Source organism: Erinaceus europaeus, chromosome 2 (assembly GCF_950295315.1).
Source record: "Erinaceus europaeus chromosome 2, mEriEur2.1, whole genome shotgun sequence".
In the NCBI taxonomy this organism is placed as follows: Eukaryota; Metazoa; Chordata; class Mammalia; order Eulipotyphla; family Erinaceidae; genus Erinaceus; species Erinaceus europaeus.
Genome location: NC_080163.1, coordinates 42,026,135 through 42,047,047, shown reverse-complemented (window position 1 = coordinate 42,047,047; position 20,913 = coordinate 42,026,135). Strand labels below are relative to the sequence as shown.

At 40.6% G+C, this 20,913-nt stretch overlaps 1 protein-coding gene across 8 annotated transcripts in view; it reads left to right on the top strand.

The window, feature by feature from the left end:
- Positions 1–20,913, top strand: part of KLHL3 (kelch like family member 3) — a 152,138-nt gene that overhangs the window by 69,398 nt on the left and 61,827 nt on the right. For all 8 annotated transcript variants that reach the window (XM_016185783.2, XM_060178485.1, XM_016185784.2 and 5 more), the window contains 2 exons: positions 2,730–2,851; positions 15,949–16,111. In XM_016185783.2, coding sequence (XP_016041269.1) covers positions 2,730–2,851; positions 15,949–16,111 — 285 coding nt within the window. The remainder of the gene's footprint in view (positions 1–2,729; positions 2,852–15,948; positions 16,112–20,913) is intronic.

The window sequence follows — 20,913 nt, the reverse complement described above, 5'->3', positions numbered from 1 at the left end:
AGATTGTTTTGGCAATTCTAGGTGTTTTATGGTTCCTTATAAATGACTGTAATTTAAAAAAATTTATTTATTTATTCATAAGAAAGATAGGTGGAGAGATTGAGAAAGAACCTGATATCACTCTGTTACATGTGCTGCCGGGAAGAACTGAACTCAGGATCTCATGGTTGAGAATCCACTCTGCCACCTCCCAGACCACGATTGTAATTTTTTTTAAAAGGTCCAAGTTTTTAAACGGAGAATTAGCCATCTTTGATTATCTTTAGCAATGTAGTTGACAACTGAACCTTATTAGTAAACTATCAAATAGTTGTTTAGAGAGATAAGTTTAACTTATGATTTCCTTGTGTTTGTGGTTTAGTTTCTTGGAGTAAACTCAGAGAGATTGTGAGAGTCTGAGTTAAGCGTAGAAGAGAAATTCTTTCCCTGTTTATACTTTGCCTCTTCATTCTGCTCAGGGCTCTTTGTGTGAAGCCTTTTCTCTGTCTTTTGTCTTCTACCAGAACCGAGAAGACAGACAGATTGGAAGGTCTCTGGTCTATCTGATCTGGTGGTGAAAGGAGCAGCCAGGGCTTGGAATGGTTTCTTTCCCTGGTTTTCTCCTATTCAAAGTCATTCACATCTAGAACTGTGTCAAGATGGGGACTATACATTAGTGGAGGAACTGTGCAGTTCATGCAACTTGGAGGTGGGTGTCTGTAGCCCACATGCTGTACTGTACTTCTTCTTCTTGGCTCAGTGCACAAATTCCAGAGTGAAAACAACCGCCCAGGCCCTATTTTTACACTCACATAAGAGCTCCTGAATTCCTGTTCCTGCAGTCATAACCACCCCCCATCTCTCCCATTCCTTCCCTCCCCCCTTCTTTCCATTCTCCCTCCTTACCACTCCCTCTCTACCTCCACCCTTTCTTCCTTTCTCCCTTCTTTCTTTATATTGGCATTGTCACCAGGGTTATCACTTGGTCTCAGTGCCTGTGTGATGACTCCCCCAGTGATAATTTATCTTTTTCTTTCTTTTGACAGGTCAGAGAGATATAGAGAGGGATGGGGAAAAGTGAGGAAAAGAGAAAGTGTATCACTGCTTCACCAGCCATGAAGCCTCCTCTGCTTCAGGTGGGGCCAGGGACTTTAATCTTGGTGCTTGCACATGGTAGTATATGCACATTACACAGTGTGCCACATTCTTATATCTTGCCTGTCTTTTCCTCTGGAAATGTGCTGCCCTTATTGAATGAAATTGGCTCCAGATAAACCTGTGAGCTATAAGTAGAAGGCTGACTGGCTGAAGAAAGGCGCCTCAGAACTGTGGAGATGTGATGCCATTGCTGTCTTAATTCATTGGTTAATTTCTTTCTAAGGTTTTATTAGGGTCTCTCACTTCTTTAGCTAGTCATCTGCTGATGGATATTTAGGCTGCTTCTACTTTTTGGCTATTGTGAATAATGTAGCTATGAACACAGGGTGTATATGTCCCTTCTAATTAGTGTTTGAGTATCCACTGGATAAATGCCTAAGGGTGCTGTATCATAAGGTAATTCCATTTTTATTTGTTTAAGGACTGTCCATAATGTCTCTCAAAGGGGCTGTACCAGTTTTTACTCCCACCAACAATGTAACAGAGCTCCTTTTTCTCCTCTCCAACACCTGTCATTTACTGACTTATTGATGGAAGTCATTCTCTCAGGCGTGAGATGGAATCCAAGTATAGTTTTAATTTGCATTTCTCTAATAATAATGAAATGGACCATTTCTTTCTATGTCTCTGGCCATATGTATCTCTTCTATAGAAAACTGTCTATTCAGTTCTTTGGCCTTCTTTCTAATTTTTTATTAGTCATTTAATATAGCCCCCTTTTTATTGGGTTATTTTTTTTGTCTTGTTGAGTTGTACCAGTTCTTTATAGATGTTTGATATTAGTTGCTTATTGGATGTGTGATGTACAAATATCTCCTCCCAACTAGTGGGTTGCCTGGTAATTCCTGTGTAGTTGTGTTTGATGTGTAAAACTTTTTAGTTTTACATAGTTCCATTTATTTACTTTTGTTTTCACTTCATAGGCTGATGAGGTTGTTTCTCCAAATATATCTTCGATGTAAAAGTTATACAGTGTTTCACCAATGTTTTCTTCAATGTATTTTGGAGTTTCTTTGATCTATTTTGATTTGACTTTGGTGTATGGTGTTAAGTGGTGGTCTAGTTTCACTTTTCTGCATGTGACTATCCAGTTATCTCAACATTTGTTAAAGAGAACTTCTTTTCCCCATTGAATAGTCTTGTCTCCTTTGTCATATACTAGATGGTTGTATATGTGTAGGTTTATTTCTGGGTTCTTGATTCTGTTCCATTGACCCCAGTGTCCATTTTTATTACAGTAGCACACACTGTTTTAATAATTATTGCTTTCCTACAATTAGTTACACTCACACACACACACTATTAGAACATACGTTTCTTGAAGATATGTGCAAATCTTATTCACTTGTCCTGCCCTGTGTGTAGAAGTTTATAGAAATTTTTTATTTAACAAGTTATTGCCTTCAAAATAGGAAGAGGCAACAGATGTAGTGGGTAATGCTTGGATTTGCAGGGAATCACAGACCCAAAGTTAATATGACCTTAATGTCAGCTGGTTTATCTTCCTCTATGTCTACATCTTAGAGTAGATGGGATAGGACAGAAAATTATTGCCTAGGTCTTGCTCATTATGTTTTTGTTTTTGACTCTAGGTGACATGTCTGAGAGTAAAGCCAAGAAGATCGAAATCAAGGATGTGGATGGGCAGACACTGAGTAAGCTGATTGACTACATCTATACTGCTGAAATTGAGGTTACCGAAGAGAATGTCCAGGTAAACTCAAGCCCAGCTTTTAGCTCAGTGTATTATTACATATTCAGGGCCCACTTTCTTATATCATCATTTCATTTATCCCACATAACAATTTATTGTAACCAGAGAGGGAACTAAAGCTATAGGTTGGGTGACTTGCCCTAGATCAGGGCATGTAAAGGACCCATAAACTCATATCTGGGGCAGAGGGTAGATAGTATAATGGCTATGCAAACAGACTGTCATGCCTGAAGCTCCAAAGTCCTAGATTCAATCCCCTGCACCACCTTAAGCCAGAGCTGAACAGTGCTCTGGTTAAAAAATTAAAAAAAAAACAAACCTCATATCTGCCTAGCTAATCATGGTACCCAATCACTCAACCACTACCTAGTGTCTCTGAATGAACTTGGACTTTGAGACAGAAAAACTTTAATTCTCATTGTTTCATACAGTTTATGAAGGAAGCCTAAGAAATCTGGATAATATACTTCTCCCCAGTCATCTTATCAATCTTATCATTTCAGGGTTTTCGAGTATTGTGGTTCTGCTATTTTTTTTTTTCCTGTTTCAGTGTTAGTCAACTAAATGCTTATGGGGCCAGGCAATGGTGTACCTGGAAAAGTGCACATGTTACTATGTGCAAGGACCCAGGTTCAAGTTCCTGATTCCTTCTTGCAGTGGAGAAACTTCATGAATGATGCTTCTTTATCTCCCTTTCTGTATTCTCTGCCCCTCGCAATTTCTTTCTGTACTATCAAATAAAAAATAAAATCTATATAAAGTTACTAAATGTGTATGAGCACATGGAGGTGTCAAACACCTGTGTCTTAGTTGCCTGTGCCTTTTTCTTCCTTTGCTGCCCCACCCTCATCCTTATCCATCTGGAGTCTTAAAAAGAGGAGCCATCTTAAATGCTGCTTCATCCAAAGCATATCTCTTTTCTGCCAAGACTCCCCAGCATGCTTCAGTAGGAGAGACAGTTGATAGTGTGGCCCATTATGGAGCCCTTCAAATCACTGGGATAAACATAGGATGTAGTGGTCTGGGAGGTGATGCAGTGGATTAAGCATTGGACTCTCAAGCATGAGGTCTTGAGTTCAGTCCCTGGAAGCACATGTCTCAGATTGATGTCTGGTTCTCTCTCTCTCTCTCTCTCTCTTTCTCTCTGTCTCTCCCTTCCTCATTAACAAATAAATAAAATCTTAAAAAAACACAGGATATACTATTTCTTGTTCTTAAGGATTATACTATTAAAGTGATACAGATGATATGTAAGAAGTTTTGTTTTTTATTTTTTAATGCAATTTGTATCTATTTTATTTATTTATTTATTTTTGCTAGCAGGGTTATTGCTGGGTCTCAGTGCTGGCACTATGAATCCACCACTCATGACAGCCATTCTTTCCTTTTTTTTCCTTTCTAATTTTTATTAGGTAGGACACAGAGAAATTCAGAGAGGACAGGGAGATAGAAAGGGAGACAAAAAGAGACACCTGCAGACCTGCTTTACTCCTCATGAAGTGGACCCCCTGCAAGTGGGGAGATGGGTTTGAATCCTGGTCCTTGAGCTTGGTAATATGTGTGCTTAACCTAGGTGTGTGCGCAACAGCCCACACCCCTCCCCCCTCCAGATATCTCTCTAGCCATTTCGACGATATTAATTCATTTCTTTGTATCTTTTCATATTTCCTTGAGAAGAGTCTTATAGTTTTCAGTATAAAGGTCTTTCACTTTCTTTGTTAGGTTTATCCTTAGATATTTGATTGTTTTTGCTGCTATGGTGAATAGAATCTATTTCTGGATTTCTTCTTCTGGTTGGGTGTTTGAATAGAGAAAGGCTACTGATTTTTATACACTCATTTTGTAGCCTGCCACCTCACTATATTGCTTGATAATTTCCAGGAGTTTCCTACTAGATTCTTTTGGACTTTCTTTCTTTTCTTTTTTCTTTCTTCCTTCCTTTCTTTCTTTCTTTTTCTTTCTTCTTCTTTTTTTTTGCCTCCAGGGTTATTGGTTATTGTTAGGGCTCAGGGCTTGCACTATGAACCCACTGCTCTTGGAAGACATTTTCCCCATTTTTGTTGCCCTTGGTGTTGTTATTGCTGTTCTTGTTGGATAGGATAGAAAAATAAAGAGAGGAGAGTAAGACAGAGAGGGGGACAGAAAGACAGAAACCTGCAGACCTGCTTCATTGCTTGTGAAGTGACCTCCTCAGCAGGTGGGGACCCGGGGGCTCGAACCCAGGATCCTTGCTCAGGTACTTGAACTTCATACCTTGCATGCTTAACCCACTGCGCTATTGCCCAGGCCTCTCTTTTGGATTTTCTATGTATACTACCATATCATTTGCAAATAGTGACAGTTTGACTTCTTCTTTTCCAATCTTTAATCTTTATCCTTTTACTCTCTTTCTCTTGTCTGATTGCTATGGGTAGGACTTCCAAGACTATGTTGAATAATAGAGGGGATAATTAGGTGATGTTCCACTCTGGAACCTTATTGCCCTGTTTTTTTTTTTTTTTTTTCAGCATTGAGACTTAAATTTTTAAAACAAAATTTCATTAGTGATTTAATTGATTTACAAAATTATGAAATGATAGGGGAATAATTCCACTCTGTTCCCACCACCAGAGTTCTGTATACCCATTCCCTTCATTGTAAATTGCAGTAGTTCTCCCAAGGTCACAGATATAGGTTTCCTTTACATCTATAGCTATCTATATTTATATTTATATTTCCCCTTATTTTTTTCCTATGTTTCTGCCTTCACTTCCTTTCTAAGTCATACCCACACCCATACCCATTACTACTTCCAAGTATCCTTACTTTTATCCTCTTCTCTCTCAGGTAAGAGAAACAGTGCTTGATTTCTTCTAGTGCTTTCCATAGTTTTCTTCATTTCAGTGATGGTATAAAAACAAGGTTCCTGGTGACAGACACTTCGGGTCCTGGTTGAATTGGCGTCCAGAATCCTTTGGTCATCTTCCCCTATCATTTACCCCATGGGATTATGGGCCAAAATTATTTTTCGGGTGCAGAAGGTAGGCGATCTGGCTTCTGTAATTTTAGCATTAAGACTTCATGCATATGATTTGACAAATCCCAGGCCAATTTTTGCATTTTAAGAGTTTGTATATGAAGACAGAAAGAGAGAGAGACAGAGAGAGGGAAAATTAAGGAGAAAGAAAGACTCCATAGTATTGTTCCATCATCAGAATTCACTCTGGTGCTGTGGTGCTTCGATGTGATGTTGGGGTTTGGACTTGGGACATGCCCATTGGGGTGAGAAATGTCCTGGTTCTTGGCCAGGTATTTATTTTATTATTTTATTTTTATTTATTTTTTTGAAATTTTGGTCTAACCCAGTAGTAAGTAACCTCTACAGTATTAGTTATTTTAAGGCAAGTAATTAGCAGCAGATATCATGATCGGGTGACTTTGAAGAAAATAGCTTTATATTATTACTTTTAAAAACTATTTGTGGGGGCCAAGAAAGCAGGCCTAAATAAACATGTGCAGGTTCAGAGGATATGCATGAGTAGCAATGTAGATATAAACTGAGGATGGTGATGTGGGTCCTGCCTTAGTGATGCCCTAAATTACTGAATGTTCTAAATTTGTCCTTTCCTACTGCAGGGCAAGTGAAGACATGGGACTCAGTGGACTCTGACCAGATCAAACACTTGCTCTTTCAGCCTCTGATTTACTTTCCCTCGATTTTACCAGAGCTTGTTCAAAGCCTCTGCTGACACCCTGCTTCAAAGATCAGTTTTCTTATCTATAAAATAAGAATCATTGTAATAATTCTCATTCTGTTGAGTAGTCATGCGTCAGACTTTCTGCATTATTGGTTCTACCATTTTCCTTTTTCTTTTCTTGGTTCTACCATTTTCTTATTTATTTTATTTTATTATTTTATTTTTTAATTATCTTTCTTTACTGGAGAGAAACAGCCAGAAACCAAGAGGCTAGGGTGAGATATAAAGGGATAAAGACATCTGCAGCACTGCTTCACCACTCACAAAGCTTTCCTCTACTGCAGGTGGGGACTGGGGGCTTGAACTGATTCCTTGCACATTGTAACATATGTTCTCAACAAGGTGCATCACCACTCAGCCCTGGTTCTACGATTTTCTTGCTGCGTGACCCAAAGCAAGTTGCTCATGTTCTCTGTGTATCAATGTATTCATATATAATATGGGCATAATAACAATACTTAACCTGATTGGTTAGTGTGAGGAATTAATGAGTTAATAATGTAGATAACAGAATAGTATCTGGCAATAGTAAACAATACATGTTGTTATGGGAGGCTGCGTGAGGTGATGAGTGATGGAGTTGCCTATTTACAGAAGGCTTTGCCTAGTTTCATCTCTGCATAAGTGTAGATAGATACTGGGAGGGAAGGGAATTAGTTGGGAGATAGGAACTATGTAAGGGGCTGGACAGCAGAAGTCAGCCTGATCTGTCCTGGAAGTGGTAGAAAGCTTCCCATGTGAAGGATAGTTTGGGATACTTCCTGACTAAGGTATGCATAAAATTCTCCACACGGGCAGATATTAGCAATTGCTCCAAGGACCCTTCAAGGGACATGTTCAATAGCCAAGTAAAGGTAGAAGCATTGATCTATTAAAGAATTGATCTATTGGGGCCAGAGGGTGGTGCACCTGGTTAAGTGCACACATGATAGTGTGCAAGGACCCGGGTTCAAGCCCTTGGTCCCTACCTGCAGGGGGAAAGCTTCATAAGTGGTGAAGCAGAGCTGCAGGTGTCTTTGTGTGTCTTTTCCTCTCTATCTTCCCTTCCCCTCTCAGGTCTCCATCCAATAATAAATAAATGATTTTTTTTAATTAAAAAAAGAATTCATCTATTAAAGAGTGTGTGAGGCTAATATATTGTTTCAGTCCTTCTTCCTTTTTCTTATACTTTCTTTCTTTGTTTTTCTATTTTATTGGATATGACCGAGAAAAGTTGAGAGGGGAAGGGAATATAGAGGAGAGAGGCAACTGCAGAGCTGTTTCATCACTCATGGAGCATCTCCCCATGCAGGTGGGGAGCGGGGGCTTGAAACTAGGTGCTTGCACATGGTAATATGTGCTGTTAACCAGGTGCACTGGTCCTCAGTCCTTCCTCCTTCTTCATGGAAGATGTGTGTGTGTGTGTGTGTGTGTTATGACTGTCTGTCTTTTTCAGAGAGTGTCTGATTTTTCTCCTCTTCTTTCTTTCTTCCCTCTTTCCCTTTATCCCTCTCTTTCTCCCTTCACCCCTATCTCACTTCTAATAAACACATTTTCTGAGTTCCAGACCTGCAGACCTGCTTCACCACTTGTCTGCAAAATACTTTTATCCCTAATCTCCATTTCTACCATCATCGGTGCATTGTTTTATCTAATTCTAGTCACAACTGAAACGTTCTATGTTAATCTTTTGTTTACAACTGAAGAAATGTATGTTCAAAGGTGTCAAATATCTTACCATGGGTAGTAAAGGGGTAGACTTGGGAGTTGAATCCAGCTCTCTCTAACTCACAGCCTCTGTGTTCTGTGGATGTGGTGAACTTGAATTTTTTGTTAAATGAGTGATCAGAATCTTGACTTTAGCCTGGAGTGGTTAATAACAGTTAATTTAATTGAGCACACTCTGATGTACTGAATGCCATATTAATTGCTTCAAATGTGTTGTCTATCTCATTAGAGCTGCATAAAAAGCCTTTAAGTTAACACTATTTTTATATTCACTTGGCTATTGAGGATACAGAGGTCAATGACCCCTTCATCACATGACTAGTAAGTGGAGAAATCAGAATCTGAAGTGGCATATAAGTTTTTCTTTTTTAAAATATATTTTATTTATTAAAGGCATATTTTTTATCACAGTGCAGTTTTGCTAACTTTTTCTGTTCATCTGTATACTTCTCTTTTTTTCCTCTCTCTCTTCTCTTTCTCTCCCTCCCTTTCTTCTTTGTCTTGACAAACTTTTATTTTTTTACTATTTTTGTGTTAAGACATAAAGACTGGCATAGACTCAGGGTCAGCCAGTCACCTGACTTCTGGCTGGTGCCCTTCTTCTATGCATGGGCTTGCCTCCCTGAAATTCCAGGAGTGGGTACTTTCTGAATCAGGATATTTCCTTTTGTTTTTGTTAAAGGAAACAAACTCTGTGACGGGATATCCTTTGCTGTGTTTTCATATTATCCAAAGGGGGGGGGGTGCTAAAAAGAGCATAAAACATAGAGAGGAGGCTTCCCTCCAGCCCCCAACCGGGAAGATCTTTGCTGAGAGTCAATGGAAGTCATTTCATTTCTTTCTTTCTCTTTTAAACTTTATTTATTTATTTATTTATTCCCTTTTGTTGCCTTTGTTTTATTGTTGTAGTTATTGTTGTTTTATTGATGTCGCCATTGTTGGGTAGGACAGAGAGAAATGGAGAGGAGGGGAAGACGGGGAGAGAAAGATAGACACCTGCAGACCTGCTTCTCCTCTTGTGAAGCGACCCCCCCTGCAGGTGGGGAGCTGGGGGTTTGAACCCGCATCCTTATGCAGGTCCTTGCGCTTTGTGCCATGTGCGCTTAACCTGCTGTGCTACCGCCCGTCGCCCAATGGAAGTCATTTCAAGGCCTGTTTCCAAATAATGGTGAGAGGCAAGTTGAAAGTTGTTTGGCAGGGGGGCCAGGTGGTGGCGCACCTGGTTAAGTGCTCACATTACAGTGCACAAGGACATGGATTCAAGCCCCTGGTCCCCACCTGCAGGAGGAAAGCTTCATAAGTGGTGAAGCAGGACTGCAGGTATCTCTCTGTCTCTCTCTCTACCTCACCCTCCCCTCTTAATTTCTCTCTGTCTCTTTCCAATTATAATAAATAAATAAAAATATTTAAAAAAAGAAAAGAAAGTTGTTTGGCTTAAAGGTCATCTTCTTTCCTGTTGGTGGTCCCAAGAAACTCTTTCTTAGGTCTCATTCTACTTCTTCCAGGAGCCAAGAGGTACTGTTCTAGAGATTCCATCATAATAGACTGGCTTCAGAGCCAAGGACCCAGTGTATATAGACAATGGAGTAGTGCATAGCTATAAGATGAGATCTTGCCACTAGTGACAGTCTGAATGGAGTTGGAGGGTGGTATGATAAGTGTTGTGATTCAGGCAAAGTCAAATTCTAGATGTTTTCACTCATATGTGAGCTATAAAGAAACAAAGTAAGGAAACAGATAAAATCAATTAAAAATGAATTCTTGGATTCAGACTGCAGAACTGAGGTTACTAAAGAGGGAAGGGAGGGGGCCAGGTGGTGGTGCACCAGGTTAAGCAAAGGGTAAAACCCTGCACAAAGATTTCTGTTCGAGCCCCCAAGTCTCCCACCTTGCAGGGGTCACTTCACAAGCAGTTAAACAGATCTGCAGGAGTCTCTCTTCCTTTCTCAATTTCTCTCTGTCCTATCCAATAAAATGGAAGAAATGGCCTCCAGGAGCAGTGGATTCATAGTGTAGATACCAAGCCCCAGTGATAACCCTGGAGGCAGAGAGAGAGGGAGAGGGAGAGGGAGAGGGAGAGAGAGGGAGAGGGAGAGGGAGAGGAAAAGGGAGAGGGAGAGGGAGAGAGAGAGAAGATATAGGGGGCACATATGGTAGAAGAGGTCCAATTGAATATGGGGAAGACAGTATCACACAGTAGGAGATCAAGAGGAGAAACATGAAGAAATACAAGCTAAGTCCCAAACAGAGGTTCCAGGACTAGAAGAAATACAGATTTTTTTTTTTCCACCTCCAGGGTTATTGCTGGGGCTTGGTGCCTGCACCACAAATCCACTGCTCTTGGAGGCCATTTTTTTCCCTTTTTGTTACCCTGGGTGTTTTACCATGTTGTGGTTATTACTATCGTTGTTATTGATGTAGTTGTTGTTGGATAGGACAAAGAGAAATGGAGAGAGGAAGGGAATGCAGAGAGGGGGAGAGAAAGATAGACACCTGCAGACCTGCTTCACAGCCTATGAAGCGACTTCCCTGCAGGTGGGGAGCCGGGGGCTCAAACCGGGATCCTTCCCCTGGTCCTTGCACTTTGCGCCACATGCGCTTAACCGACTGCACTACCGCCCGACCCCTAGAAATACAGATTTTAAAGAGAGAGGGGAAAAAAAAGAATGTGGTGAAGGGATTTGGACATGGTGTGACAGTTTACATTTGATGAGGTGTTAAGCACTCCTGAAAATATGTACAGAGATGAAATCCAATGTTATTTCAATAAAAAAAAAGAGCAGAAGCAAAATAGAAGTAGCAATTGAGTATAGAATTTGGTTTTTGGTTAGTAGTCTTGTTACTACTGTTGATTGAGGGAGTTAGTTGCTGGCAAGATAAAAGAAAAGGAAATCCTCTCAAGACCCTTGTTGATATGATAGGAGGAAGTGAAGATTGTCACTTTTTTTCCTTCTCTGGGGATTTATTTTTTGTTCCCATGGTGTCTGGCTCTTAGAACTCTTAGAACTCTTAGAACTGCTTGAGACCTCCATTTATCTGACATTCAAGGGTTTGAGCAGTGATGTGCCTCATAGTCTCCAACCTTCCCCATCAACATTCTGAATTCCTTTGCTTTTCTTCATGCCTGCAAATAGTGGGAAGAAAAGGGCTTTTGACTCATTCATAATCACAACAGAAGATCAAAGAGAGGGAAGGAGCAATTAGAGAAACCACAGACTCCTTTCATTTTAAGAAGTTAGCTTGGGAATACTTTTGGGCAAGGATAGACCCAAACATGATGGGGGAGCTGTGATGGAGCAGTAGAAGGCTTTACTTTGGCCTGCTAAGTGGGTTTTGTAAACAGTAGGGAAGTTGAAAATTGTATTAGTTGCTCACCCAGAGTGGTTTTAAAAACTGAACGTATAAGATAAGGAGTGTGTTTAGCAAGTATTTATTGTTTTTCTAGATAGAGAACTTGAGAATTTTTATTTATGTTAAATTTTAAGTAGACAGTTTTTAAGTTTTTTTTTATTGGGGGATTAATGTTTTACACTGGAAAGTAAATACAGTAGTTTGTATGTGCATAGAATTTCCCAGTTTTCCACATAGCAATACAACCCCTACTGGGTCCTCTGCCATCATGTTCCAGGACCTGAAAATTTAGATGGAAAATAGTTCTTCCAATATTTTCCTCTAAGTAGTTGAGAACTTGAGAATTTAAGCGCTAAACTGTGCCACTATCCTTGAGGTAAAGAGATGAGGTGTGTGCCATTGACTTGATCTCATCTGGAAAAAGCAATGTGGGCCAGACTTGACTCTCAGAAATCTTCCTCTCTGAGCCTAAGGGTCACAATTCCACTCCTGTGTCTTCTGATACCTAATCCGTTTAGGATTTGTACACTGCTAAGCAGGCTGACCAACATTTGATTACTCTTTTCCAGCAGGACTCTTTGGGAACTGATTAAGGGTTCCTCATCTCTAGTGAACAACCACACAGTTTGTTCAGGACTGAGAGCTTTCCTAAAGCACATGTCCTTGAGTGCTAAAACAGTTTCAGCAAACCAGAATGATTGGTCAATCTGTGACCCTAACTCTAGGCAAGGGTTTGTAGGTGAATTGGTTTAGGGGAGTGTCATGGAGGTCATTTGGGGGTGTGAAACACAGATATTCATTCCTGGTATGTTCTCAGCAAAAAATGGTTAATGGTTTTCCACTTAACTAGCAGGCAGAGACTAATCTGGCCCTGGGATCTGTTTGGCTAGTTTGAGCAAGCTTACAGGCTAATTGACTTTCACAGTTTATGGCTGTCTAGTGGAGGCAGTGGCTACTTAGTGGGGCTGGAGCTCAGGTGGTTAGATTTGGAGCCTTGTCTGGCTTCACTTCTGGTCTAAAATTCTCAAGTGCTGGAGATTTTATTGTTTTCATTGTCTGGAATGAAAGAAAATGTCAAGTGGTTCAGAAGATATCTAGGATGTGTTGCTGAGTTGTTTCTGTCCTTCTGGGGATAATAGAATATTGGCAGAGAGAGGGTGGAGGAAGTGAAGAGGAATGGGAGGAATGTTTTCTAGAACTCAGCTATTGTGAGGAAGAAGTTTAAACTGCTAGATAGGAAGAGCTTTCTTTGCTGAGAGCAAATTATGACTACTGATAATAAAGGCTCTTCATGGTTTCTCTGAGTGGGCAGGAAAAATGACCAGCCATCCTGGTTTTAGCACTGGAAGTTCAATGTTTTCTTTCCTGAGAAAACAAATTGCTAAGTCTCCACTAGTGGAGGGTCAAGGTTTGTCTGCACAGAGCTGTTTTAGGAGGTCAGGGCCCAGAATTCATATCACTCAAAATGGTTTTTTTTTTGTGGTGCCTGAATCAAAAAAGCCAGTGACAATCTGTAGCTGATATCTTTCTGGATAATCTATGTCATTGAGAACAGTTGGGATCTGGCTGTCCCAACCTTTCTCTCTGAGATCCCAGCTTGTGATAAGAACAGAGGCCCAGCATACATGGTTGTTCCTGGGATGAAATGAATATGTCCCTCCCCCATCCAGTTAAACAGCATAAAATCAGACAGAATATTCTACTTCTTGAGAAGTTCCTTCTATACTTGCTATCTGTTCCTCAGGGCAGGGGTGAGGGGAACTGAGTTGGGATCAAGCAGGACTCTGACCATATCTTTTAGGTTTAAACCCAGAGGTTTTGGCAGCTGTGAAAAAGTTGTAGGAAAATACTGGGGTTGGCAGTCTAAGCACCTATTTGGCCTGTTGAAGCCAGTCTTTCCTAGCTTTTAGGAAAAACACATGCAGGTACACCTGAGCAAGAACTCTTTCTGCCTTCTTGGATACAGTATAAATATGGTTGTATCCTGTGACCTTTTAAAAGGAAATTCAGTTCTTTCTCAGATTGTATGCAAAGATGTTATTTAATATTTATCTTCTGAGAGCAAGGAGTGTGATTGCTTGAGCCCCAAAGGATTTGGAGGTGTCTTTCTTCTTTCAGTAAATCACAAGCTCCATAAGAGAAAAGTCTGCTTTATTTTTCTTACCACTGAATCCCAGAGCCTAGACTAGTACCTGATACCTAATTGCTCAGTAATTAAATGGCAAACCAGGTAGTGAGCTTTGCTGGAGAGAGAGACAAGGAACTCATGGCGGCATGGTAATACAATTCTTTATTGATGCTGACAACCCAAAGTCAGGTTTAGGCCACGTGGAGCTAGCAAAATGGCTGCCTCCTGCTATGCATTCCAGCCCTTCTCCAGGTCGGGATGCAGAAGAGAAAGAAAACGAAACCAGGAACAGAAGCGGGCTTTATAGGGTAAAAACAGAAGTGGCAAGTCCGGAATGGGATTGGTTAGGAAAGGGGGTGGAGAAAACAAGGCACTCTGGGAAGGTAGAAGGCTGGCGGGATTAATGTACCCTGCAGGCATGGTTGGGGATCTTTCAGGCAAAACAATGATTATGTAAATAGGCCATAGTATCAAGCAATGCAGGGGAGGTGGTGTAATGCCCAGCACACCTGTGGAATTTTAGGAGCTTCTTATTGTTCAGGTCTTATCTCATATCTACTTTAAAATTATTTTCTAGTGTGACCCCAGAGATCAAATCCAAGAATGTATGCAATGTGATCTACTTTTGAGCACATCCCTTGCACAATTTTTGGTTTTATTATTTTTATTTTTGATTTTTTTTCCAGATTTAATTTTTTTATACACAGGGGTGGAGTCTCTGGGGTCTGGTTCATGATGGTGGAAAAGGACCAAAGTTGAGGGTGAGAGCATCTTTGCAGATACCTGTCATGTGAATATGAATTTGTACCCATGTGTCAACAACTATACTATAAACTATCAATCCCCTATAAAATTATAAAAAAAAGATACACACACACCCATCCTAGAGCAACATCAGAAATTAAACCAGCAACTTCAGACATACAAGTCTAATGCCTATTTCCCTGGCTACAAGTTTATATCCATTAATTTACTTTATTTTTATGAGCAAGAAGAATTGATGCCAAAGCATTGTTCCACCATCTTTGAAATTCTACTTGTTTCTGTCCTTAGCACTGTTATGAGGAGCTAGAGATCAGAGTAAGCACCTCATGCATGGTAACTCATGGTAAAGCACGTGTAAGTTATATGTTATGCCAGCCAAGCAGCCTCCCTGACCCCTCTTCCCCACCCCACTCTTTAAGTTAGAATCTTTGGAACTGAGACCCAGGAATCAGTATTATTAAACCTATCTAGCTGATTCCAGAGTGTAGCTAAATAGAAGAACCAGTTTGCCTTAGTCAGCTAGAGCTATCAAATTAATAATACCATAGAATGGGTAACTTAAACAGTAGACATTTATTTTTTCACAATTTTGGAAGTAAGAAGTCCAAGGTCAAAGCTCTAGCAGATTCTGTTTCTGGTGAGAACTCTTTTCTCTGACTTTGGAAGGTGTTCTCTCTGTTTTCCTCAACAGGTAGAGAGTTCTGGTCCCTCTTCCTCTTCTTTTAAGAGTACCAAGCCAGTGAGATTAGGTCTCTTTTATTCTGAACTCATTTAGCCATTACCACCTCCTCACAGGTCCTTTCTTCATATATAGTCACATTGGGGGTTAGATTCATTGTGGGGGGGGTATGTAAAAAAAACGTTCCACAGATATCTTGTTACTCAAAGTCAGGTGCATTGACCAGCAGCAACTTGTCAACTCGAAGCTCCTTAGAAATGAATGTTTTATTTTGCTTCCACCCTCAACCTGTTGAATCAGAATCTGCATTTTAGGGCCAAGAAGGTGGCTAAATTGCTATAGAACACATATTTTACCATACTCAAGGCTCCCTGGTATCATATGTACACCACAGACAGCATCACCATTGAATTAGGGCAAGTTCAGTGATAAAAATATTTATATAAGGTTCTGGTTCATTACCCTGTACCAAAAGGAAATAATTTTCATTTAAATAAATTTTCTAGGAAGATCAAATATATTTCAGTGGCACTTGGGGTATAAGAAGTGGAAGTAGTGTGTGGCTAGAGTTGCTGTGAGGACCAGGTCTGAACTATGGACGTAATTGGAAAGGCACAGGCGGTCATGCAAAGACCTTGAACACCATGTGTAAGACTGGAATGATGCTTCAGGGAGATGAGCTCTGCTTGTGTACTCTATCTCAGATCCAGTGTTTCGTCTTCTCCTCCAGGTGCTACTCCCTGCAGCCAGCTTGCTACAGCTCATGGATGTTCGGCAGAACTGCTGTGACTTCCTGCAGTCTCAGTTGCATCCCACTAACTGCCTGGGTATCCGAGCTTTTGCAGATGTGCATACCTGCACCGACCTTCTACAGCAGGCCAACGCTTATGCCGGTAATGGGAGTCAGTCTGCTGGACCTTTTCAAAGCTTGTGGATTTAATAACTTGGCAGTGAGCTTCTCAGAGATTATAGGAAGTGTGCTCTGCTGTGAAGTTTAGTCAGGGAGACATATGTGGGAAGATGAGTAACAATAGAAACATTTAGCTCATTGCCAAGTGGAATATATGTAATTGTCAGATGGATGGTATAGATAGTAATTTTCTTTAAAAATATTATTTATTGGATACAGACAGAGAATAATCTAGAGGAATGAAAGAAAGAGAGAGGGAGGGGAGAGAGAGAGAGAGAGAGAGAGAGAGAGAGAGAGATGCAGCTCTGCTTCACTGCTTGCAAAGCTTTCCCCCTGCATGTGGAAACTGGGGTAGGAGGGGCTTGAACCCATTTCTTTGTGCATTGTAACATGTGTACTCAACGACGTGTGCCAACACCCAGCTCCCCAGACAGTAATTTTCATGAGAGGAGAAGAAGATATCTGAGAAAAATTCTTTGAGAAAGAACAAACTGAGGGGCTAATGATGTGGCTTGGTGGTAGAGTATACCTTTTCCTTATATGAAACCCTGGGTTTGATCTTTAAAACTATATAATATGGTGGAGTAGTGTGCTCACATGTCTCAATTAAAATAATCTGTCTTAAAAAACTAGAGTAGTCAGAAGATAGTACCTTCTCATATACATGGCCCAAATTTGAGTCCCAGTACCATGTGAAAGAGCTATGTTAATGAGGTAAGCTCCAGTACTGTCATCTAGTACCAAGCCTTTCTCTGTGTTTCTCTTCTGTCTGTATCTGAAATAAAAAGAATGAAAAAAGTTGACCAGGAAGCTATGAAACTGCACATGCAGGAGGTCTTGGCTCTGAAATAAAAGAAAGAAAAAAATGAAAAAAAAAAAAGGGTAAATTGAGTTAGGTCTTAAACATTTTCCATTTTGAGCCAGAAAAATAGTTCACATGGATAGTGCATCTACTTTGCCACACATCTGACCCAGGTCTGGGCCCCACTGCATTGGAAGAAGCTTTTGTTCCATAGAGTATCCCTTCCCCCCCCCCCGAAAAAGTCAGCTTGGAGCAGTAAGGCCCTGGTGACAACAAAAAACATTCCATTTTGATCAAAGTACTCTATTAATCCTATTTTAAAAGTCAGATATCTTTGCAAGGGTGATAATAAAAGTCTTTTCCATTCTGTATTTCCACAACAAGTCTTTCAAGTGCCACTCATTTTATTTATTTACTTATTTATTTATTTATTTATAGAGAGAGAAATTGAGAGGGAGGGGGAGAGAGATGCCTGCAGCCCCACTTCACCTCTCATGAAGCTTCCCTGCTGCAGGTGAAGACCACAGACTTGAACTCTGGTCCTTAAACATGGTGATGTGTACACTCAACCAGATTTGCCACCACCTGGCCCCTCATTTTAAAGTCCTATAAGAATTAAAATTCAGTGTCTGATTCAGTTAAATGCTGCTCCATCTGCTATTGACTTTCATTTATCTAAATATTATGTCTGTACTACTTTTGGGTGGGCCTTGTTAGTTTTAGACAACATATGTTGACTTCTCAGAGATTGGGTTTACCTATACTTGTGTTTTCTCTTGTATATATGTGTTCTTCCCCTCTCTATTCTCACGATGTATTTCTAAAACTGTTAAGGTCTGTATCTATAGTTTTTTAAATATTTATTTATTCCCTTTTGTTGCCCTTGTTTTATTGTTGTTATTGATGTCATCGTTGTTGGATAGGACAGAGAGAAATGGGGAGAGGAGAAGATAGAGAGAGAGATAGACATCTGCAGACCTGCTTCACCTGTGCTTAACCCACTGTGCTACTGTCCAACTCCCATATTTACAGTTTTTAAAAGTTTGATAGAAAATAAATTATGAATTCTCTTTTTCTTTTGTATAGCATTACTACCATCAATTCTTGAAAGTCAAATGTAACTAAAAAGCTCTTTTTAGTTCAAAAATAATCTGTTGATTCCATTTAATTTTTCTTGGAGACATTCACCCTTTTAGCACCTTCTATCCTGTTAATTAATGAGGTTTTGGGAGGGTGTAGCAATGAATATGAATGGTAAATCTTCCATATTTAGCTGAGAAGAAATTTTCATTGGTATTTATTTCAACTTAAAGATAAAAATAATGAGTGGTCATTTTTACTGATAGATGCAGTTTCAGCCACTTCCTTCACTTTCAGTAAAAACATCTGCCCAAATAAACACTATCATGGCTGCTGTTCTATGTCTCCTGTCCAGGTCATTGTCTGGAAATTAACCAAGCTATGTATCTGGCTGCTCCCTGTGTTGGGTTAGCCCCTTGCTTTATAAGGCAACAAGAATTGGCTCTGTTTGTTGACATCCCATTGTTTTCTGATTGAACTCTGATTCCAGGAACCTGCTATATAGACTTTTTTTTCTCCCTCAGATTTGTTTCTGAAGACACAGTAGGACAGGTTGTTAAGATGATTGATGATAGTTTTTGTGAAGAACATTTTGTGAAACTCAGTTTTGAATTTTGCCAACTCTTCTGGCTCTGAACCCTGAACCCCCTGTTTCTTTTCTGTTCTCTTATTCCCCCCTTCCCTAGCACACCCCCATTCCCCTTTTCACTTGTTCTCAGGGGGCTCTTCTCTCTCTAGAGAGGACACTTTCTTAAAGGAAGTGCTCAGGTTTTGCTTCAGTAGGAGTGGAGACTTGGCCTGGGCCTGGTGGCTTCACCACCTGCTGGTGCAGCGACAAAGGAGAGTGCTTAGATGCCAGGAATTTTGCCTCCTTTTTCTTGTCCCCCTCCTAGCCCTCTCCTTCCAAGCAGTGTGTGCATACATGTGGGCACATTCAACACATGCCCATCCTTTTGTAGTTGGCTGCCACATTATCTGAGATTTGGTATATCTGCTGAACCACACCTTAACAAAGGCTCCTATATTCTTCTGGCTAGGATATCCCCCTGCTTCCAAATTTATGTTTTCTCCCTTTGTCACTTTCACTATCTGGTGATATGGGGGAATGCAGTTGAGAATACTCAGTGACTTGATGTTGCCTGATTCTGATGCTATCACCATGATTGGGCTCTATCAGTGTTATTGGCTGCCAAGTGTGTGTGCAGATTATTTCTGGCTAACATTTATTGAGCTCTCACTTTGGGTCATACCTTGTGCTAAGCAATTTGTGTGCATCATCTTGTGCAATGTGTACAGCAGCTAAGGAAACAGAGGTGCAGAAAAATTAAGTGATCTGTTGGAGTTGCACAGCTGATAGAGACAGAGGCAGGATTCAAACTCAGGTATTGCTGACTACAAACCAGTTCTTATCACTGTTGTATTTTATTGCTTCCAGGTCCTATTAGGATATAAAGGCAGTCCTGTGAATTGGTGACAGGAGAATGGTGTGTGTGTGTGGTGTGAGAGTGTAACTGGGATCCCTCACACATGCATGATTTTACTGTTCGGGGGCCAAGTCTTTCATTTAGCTAAAGAGAAGAAAGAGAGAGAGAGAGAGAGGCAAGAAACAGCCCAGCACCACAGCTTCCTCCAGTGCTATGATACCCACATGCCATATTGTGTGGAGGCTCGAATAGGAACTGTGTGTATGGTAAGGCATGCACCTCACCCAATGAGCTATCTTTGGGCCCCTCTTGGCTGCTATAGTTGACATTTTCCATTGAAGTGTGAGTCTGGAGGCCTGTGTCATATAATCACCTAACAGCTAGACAGTGTAGACAGATGACCAGATGTCTCTGGTAGATTCAGGGTATTTAATCAACCCTGGGTGGGGAAGTGAGATGTGGATGCTTCCTTTTCCCTCTCAGGTGGCTGCCTTCTAGAAGCATGTGGAATTTGCATGTGTAAACTTTCTTACTTTCCCTGACTCAGTAAGTGTGAATTCAGACTAAGCGACTCCTTCCTGTGGTGCAGGCATTCTGTGGCACCTGTGACTATCTCTTCATAACTTTCTTTGCAGCCCTCAGCTGTACACAGTAGGGAAGTCATGTTTTTAAGGTGATATGGTAATGCAGGGATTAATAAGACTGTGATGTAAAGACATTAAAGGAAGTGTGTGAAAATAAGACTGCATTGTTTAGAGAAGAAAGTCAAAACTCATGGCCCCTATTTATTCCACTCATGTGGGCCTGCTTTATTTCTTTGGTTTTATAACCCACAGAAGATGGAACCTGGCATTCTCTGCCAGTTATGCCTCTGAGGCCTTTGCCTTCTTGGCCTACCATTAGTGTGAATATGTGAACATCTGCTAGGGTCACACACAGGGGCAGTGTCACATCTGTGGTCACAGGATTCCCTGGATGTAAACTTTGTGCTAGGAAGTTATTTTTGACCAACTACAATGAAACCTTCCAAATGAGACTAAAAGTCAGAACTGCCAATCCCTTGGAGCTGAGGGACCTTGGGTCCATTATCTCTCCATAGTGTGGTGTGGGTGGTACATGACTTGAGGCTGGGTAGAGAGGGAGAGGAGCCTTCCCAGAAGTGGTAGGACTGTGCTCTGGAGCCTCGTAGAGCTGGGTTCTAATTGAGCGATGAGACTCCTTGAGTTGCTTTTACTGCCTCTGACAGCCATGACATATAATTTGGAGTAGAAGAACTATTTCCCAGGGTCATAGATATAGTTTGAGTATTATTTCCATAATTTTAACATTTTTTATTATTAATGATTTAATAATTATCAAGATTGAAGGATAAGCAGGTGTACGTCTGTTATTTTGTAATTATGTAAATCACTAATAAAAATAAAAGAGATTGGGGCCGGGTGGTGGTGCACTTGATTGAGCACACGTATTACAATGCTC